Source organism: Triticum dicoccoides, chromosome 1B (assembly GCF_002162155.2).
Source record: "Triticum dicoccoides isolate Atlit2015 ecotype Zavitan chromosome 1B, WEW_v2.0, whole genome shotgun sequence".
NCBI lineage: Eukaryota > Viridiplantae > Streptophyta > Magnoliopsida > Poales > Poaceae > Triticum > Triticum dicoccoides.
The window spans coordinates 461,931,125-461,937,084 of NC_041381.1; the positions used below are offsets into that span (position 1 = coordinate 461,931,125).

Genomic DNA, 5,960 nt, shown 5'->3' on the forward strand with positions numbered 1-5,960 from the left:
GACCAGGGGGTCAGAGGAGCCCGGGGTGAGGGAGGTGGCGGCGGGGGAGGGAAAGGGGGCAACGGGAGGCCACGGGGTAGCCATATCGAATCGACCGGCGTCTTGGGCCTAGGGCAAATAAGCCGCCCAGATCCCGCGGGCCGGCCCAACCGAGGCGAGGGCGGCCCAGCGGGGAGGCGCAGCAGATGGGCCGGACCGGGGCCCAATACGCCAGGCGCGGGAGAGGCCTGGCCCAGCAGACAGGGCGGCCCCGAACCACGTAGGGTTTCCCCCGAGGCGCAGGGCGCCGCCGTCGCCGCCGGCGAGGCAACGGTGCGGACAGGGACAGGGCAGAGTTTAGGGCGAGGCGACCGGAAACGAAGCGACGAGGAGCCAAAAGCAGCGATGAATGGCCGGAATGGCAACGACCGCAACACCGGAGGCGAGGGAGCGGGGCCGCTGCGAGCCGCGGGCGGCGTCGGAGGTGCCACCGGACGAGTCCCGGCCGTCGGGCGGCACCAAGAGGAGCTAGCGGCGCCCCTATCGGAGCGGCCAGCCACTCCCCTAGTCCTCAACCGCCGGCGACGAGCAGCCCTGCTTCGCAAGACCGTGCCTTGGCTCCCACCAGCCCAAGGCGAGCTCGAGGGCAGCGCCGGCAACCGCAGCGGCCGCGAGCCAGTGGCAGAACCCCGCGCTTGAGGGGCTGAGCCACCGGCCCGGCTGGGCTGCGCGGTGCGGCGGGGAGCGACAACGGGAGGAGAGGAGGGGCCAGCGGGGGAGGGGAGGGGTTCCTCGTCGGCGAGGTCCGCCCAGCGGAGCCGGGAAGCGGGGGCGGGGGCGGACGCGGGGGGCGGGAAGACGGCTGAGGCAGCCGGTGCCGGCGAGGGGGCCGGGGCCGCTGAGGGCGAGGCGACGCAGCAGCCGGGGGAGACAGTGGAGGCGGCGGCCGCCACGGGCGGGGGCGGGGCGCTAGGGCAGTCGCCAGAGCGAGCGGGCGACTCCATCTCAATTGTATTCTTTCGTGTCGTTTAAAAAGTTGGTTCTGCAGTAAATTGTAATTCTATTTTTATGACAAGTCTGTTTCTTAGCATGTCATTCGTAATCTGTTACATAAGTAATTGCAGCATTTTTAGTATATTTTGACATGAAAAACTATCACAGTGTCAAACTTACTATTACTGGTGTGATTTTGAGGAGACATTAGCATACATTTCTTCTTCGAAAAGGATTAGCATACATTTCTAGGAATCTAACTATGTGGTTATCTTGTCAGGGTCTTAGTGGTCAGCCACTGTCAGGTCCTGATATTGGTGGGTTTGCTGGAAATGCCACTCCAAAACTTTTTGGGAGATGGATGGGAGTTGGTGCATTGTTTCCATTTTCACGTGGTCATTCTGAAACTGGAAGCATTGACCATGAGCCATGGTCCTTCGGTGAAGAGGTACTATTTTTCTTTTTCTTTTTTGCGAGAGGTACTGTTTTCATGCCTGCGGCCCCCACCAATGCACATAAAGAAGCCTAGATCTCTTTGCATGATGCTTTTCTGCATTTTACTTGCCATGATGTATGAATTGCTAGCAAAGGTATTTTTCTATTAATATCTTTTTGCTTAGTTGACATGCCAGCCCTGTTAGAAAAACATGCCAGATCTATAAGTGAGTTATCTTGATATTGAGGTATTATACATTTCCTTCAGCAATCCATTTTGTTGGGTCAGTCAATTAGCCACCCATGACCTTAAGTTTTTGATTCGATAATTGATATACATTATGGGGCCAACTTTTTCTTCATAAAAGGGGTTACTGTCTAGGGACTTTTTCTCATTGTATATGTTGCATACAATCATGGGTCGCTAACCTTGTGATCATTTTGATCTTTTTGGGCTTGTTCCATGGAAGTAATAATATGTTTGGACAGTTTTTCATTTTTTTTAATAATAGTTAAAAATAATCATGTGTGATTATTTTAATCTTTTTGGGCTTGTTCCATTGGAGTAATATATGTTTGGGCAGTTTAAATTTTTTCCAATAATAGTTAACATATAAATCATATGTGATCATTTTACTCTTTTTGGGCTTGTTCCATGGAAGTAATAATATGTTTGGACGCTTCTCATTTTTTTTCCAATAATGGTTACATATAGATCATATGTGGTCATTTTAATCTGTTTAGGCTTGTTCCATAAAAGTAATAATATGTTTGGACAGTTCACATTTGGCCCTAAAGAACTCCGGCAGAAAGTCCACAGCTTTACCTTTAACTCTGAAACCATATACTGTAGATCTTAACTACGCTTGAACCAATCTGGTACAGTTTCGAGCCATCTAGATCTCAACTCCAAGGACTAGTGGACAATAAATTACCTAGCTTACACCTCCTAAGTACCACCTAAAGGGTAGCCTTGTCATTTGTCAATGATCCCTAGGCTATAAATAGCCCCCATGAGCATGTACTCTCATCCACTCTCACATAAATCAACAAGGGAGAGGCACCCCTCTCCAAGGGGACCTTGTAAGGCTTGGAGCTGGGTATCGGGATCCGAGGGACCTTTTTAAGTCTCGGATCGTCAAGAGAAGTTGAGCTTCGGAAATGGCTTCGTCTACGGACTTCCGACGAGCTAAGCACTTCTATCGTTGCATCTCCTAATGCGGGAGTACGTCGTGCCCCACGAGGTAACTGAACCTATTTAAAGAAAAATTGATGTGTCAACTTTGTCCGTATACGGCGACCTTTGCATAAGGCCCCCTACACACCCACACTAGCTTCACTTTGCAAGTACTAACTGTATCACATCATTATAAAATCTTACTGAAGGGTTAAGCTGAAAGACTAAAAGAGAGTAAACGCCCAAGCCAACACACTTGGCACTAGAGTGAGTTACATCAACCGGAGAAATCTTGTCTATTTGGAGCCTTGATATGATGAGAGATCAGCTGATGAGTATCCTTCAAGAATTTAGCTTTCGAACTCGCAAACTCCGACCTTGGTATGATAAAAGATCAGCTGAAGATCCTTCAAGAATTTAGCTTTCCAGTTTGCAACTTCAGAGGGTTGTGTATTGGAGTGTCAGAGCAATACTCTTCTCCACTGTGCTATTGTTTGAAGTTGAACAGGTCTTGTGTGTCAGCGTCTGAGAACCTGAACTGAAGTTGACATGGAAGTTACCTTCTTTTGGTTGTCACGTTGATTTTAGCTAATTTAAAGTCAAGCCCCTTCGATTTCTGGCACTGCTAATTTCTAACAGCTCATATATATTTCAGTGCGAGGAAGTTTGTCGTCTTGCGCTGCTAAGACGGTATCGCCTACTGCCACATATCTACACTCTATTTTACCTTTCACATAAGAAGGGTGCTCCAGTTGCTGCTCCACTTTTCTTTGCTGGTAATAATTGCTGTCTCACTGTCCCACTAATGTATCTAAGTAGCGGATACCCATATTCTAAGTCACAGCCTTTGGTTGCTGAACTGCAGAATATGTTTGTTTGGAGAAATCTTTTCTGATTCTAACCAATGCCAGCTATTGAAATTCTGATGCAAAATTACATATCTAAACAAATCTGCCCATTGTCTTCTTCATTGCTTTGGTGGGCTGATAGAAAATAGTCTTGTTAGGATAGATTTATTTTGTGATACTAAATCATATCCCTTGTTTTCCTTGTAGACTCACAAGACCCAGAATTGAGGAAAATAGAGACTTCCTTTCTCCTGGGACCACTTTTAATCTGTGCAAGGTAATGATTTCACGTCGATGTGCTTACAACAAACTTCTTGCTTTCTTCTCTTCGAAGACCAGATATGTACTCCTGATTTTCTTCTGTATATCTGCTTGAATGTTATTGTGCCAGTGGGCTTGTCTGCAATCTGATTTTGCATCGTCGGCTATAAAATACTTAATGTTCTGTCATGTGTTATTATGTATAGTGAAATAATAGCCAAGTAATGAAATAATTTGTATTTTTCGTCTATGCTTTGGTGTGACTTCAGTTGCTCTGGTATTTTGGCAGCACTTCACCTGATAAAGGTGCTCATGAATGTGCACATAAGTTGCCGAAGGGTGTTTGGTCACGTTTTGATTTTGGAGATTCACACCCTGTAAGTTGGTTGGTAAACTTCCATTGTGCTGTCTGAGTGCTAGTCTGGAGCTGAACTGATTTTATTTACAATTGAATGATTATACAGGATCTGCCGGTGATGTATTTACAAGGTGGAGCCATACTTCCTGTAGGCCTTCCTATTAAGCATGTTGGTGAGGCAAGTTTAGAGGATGATTTAACACTAATTGTTTCACTGGATGAAAATGGTATGCACTACACCTCATGCATTTTGTTCCTTTTAACGTTTGTATGGATGATTTATGTTTGTGGTTTGTTGCGCATCGGTGATCGGTTATGTTCAAGGGAAAATCTAAGTGGGGCATGTTCCCACTTAGTCTTACATAGCTAGTGGATTTACTTTGGTTAAGTCTGTCCTTGTCACTATGCCTCTCCGTCAGCTGGTGGTTCTAGGGCTCAACAAGAAGGCTCAGGAGAAGATTGACAAGATCCTTCGGGGCTTTCTTTGGGTGGGCAGGAGGGCTGCAGCGGGTGGCCACTGCCACGTCAATTGGGTCATGGTGTGTCGACCCCTAAGGCTTGGGTGTTTGGGTGTTCTGGATCTAGGTAGGATGGCGATCAGTCTCAGGGTTCGTTGGTTGTGGAGGATGCGCACTGACCTCATCCGTCCTTGGAGGGGCCTCGACATGCAATTCTCTTGGGAAGAGCACGCGGTGTTTGCTGCATCCACCAGGATGGTGGTTGGTGTGGAGCCTCAGCCTTATTCTGGGAGGATCACTGCCTTGATGGTCGTGCTATTTCGGAGATTGCGCCTGAGTTATTCCTTCTAGTCTCTGGTGGCATCCGGAAGTGGGGACCGTCCAGGATGCCTTGGTGGACCGCCGATGGATCTCTGACATCAAAGGTGCCTTAGCCCTATTGCCTTAGGGCATCTCAAACCGATCCCCAATAAAGTGTTAGAGGAAGAAAAATCTGGTTTTCCTCCGCTAACCGGAACTAACTGAACCCCTAAAACCATTACCCAAAAAGGCTTCAGGCCCCACTTTATATATAAAGCAAACCACAACCGAAGCACAACATCCAACTGAAAAACGGAGGTCCACAGAAACCGTTAGTGGAGTAAAAAAATTACTCCGCGGCGGCCACGACTCTTAAATATACTCGACCAGCCGGCCGCGGAGTAAAAATTCCCCATCCCATTTCGCCTCACCTCCCACCACCCCCGCCACCCAATCCACGCCGGCGTGCACCTACACTCGTCCGCATCCGCTCCGCCGCCAATAATGATTGGATGCAGCCGCCGCCGATAATGTCTGGATCCAACCGCCGCCGCTCCATGCTGCCCATCCCCAACATGGATCCACACCGGCACGAGCGTTGCTGCGACGGCGCTTGCATGCATCCCGCATCCTTGACCTGCTGCCGCCGCCGGAGCCAACATACATCGGCGTGCGGCAACGCCGGTGGGGGACGTGGGTTGCGGAGATCATCGACCGCGATACCCACAAGCGGATTTGGATTGGCTCCTTCCACTCCACGGTGCAAGTACCGCGCGATTATAACATCATGTTGGTCCGCCTCCACGGCACCAACGCCTGGCACAACTTCCCCCATGGCCTGCCGCGATTGGAGCCGGTTGACCCCCAGGTGCCCACCGCACGGGACGGGAGATGCGGGAAGACCGGGAGGCCCGCGAGCACTTCGAGGCGGAGCAAGCCGGCGAGGCTGCCGCACTACAATGCACCCAGGACCGCCGCAATGAACAAAAGACACTAGATCCTGATCTGGGCATCGCCACTGCCTGTGACAGAGAATGAGCCAGAGCCCTCCACCGCTACACCCCTCATCGTCCAGACGACCAAGGGACATAGACACCCCTCTTGGCCCATCTCCTCACCGGTTAGTCCTTTTTGTGGACGGTCCTTTTTGT

At 49.6% G+C, this 5,960-nt stretch overlaps 1 protein-coding gene across 1 annotated transcript in view; it reads left to right on the forward strand.

Annotated features, from left to right (window-relative positions):
* LOC119341397 (alpha-glucosidase 2-like) overlaps nt 1-5,960 on the forward strand; it is a 24,853-nt gene that overhangs the window by 13,357 nt on the left and 5,536 nt on the right. Inside the window, exons 12-16 of the mRNA XM_037613274.1 lie at nt 1,253-1,420; nt 3,240-3,360; nt 3,640-3,709; nt 3,983-4,070; nt 4,158-4,278. Coding sequence (XP_037469171.1) covers nt 1,253-1,420; nt 3,240-3,360; nt 3,640-3,709; nt 3,983-4,070; nt 4,158-4,278 — 568 coding nt within the window. The remainder of the gene's footprint in view (nt 1-1,252; nt 1,421-3,239; nt 3,361-3,639; nt 3,710-3,982; nt 4,071-4,157; nt 4,279-5,960) is intronic.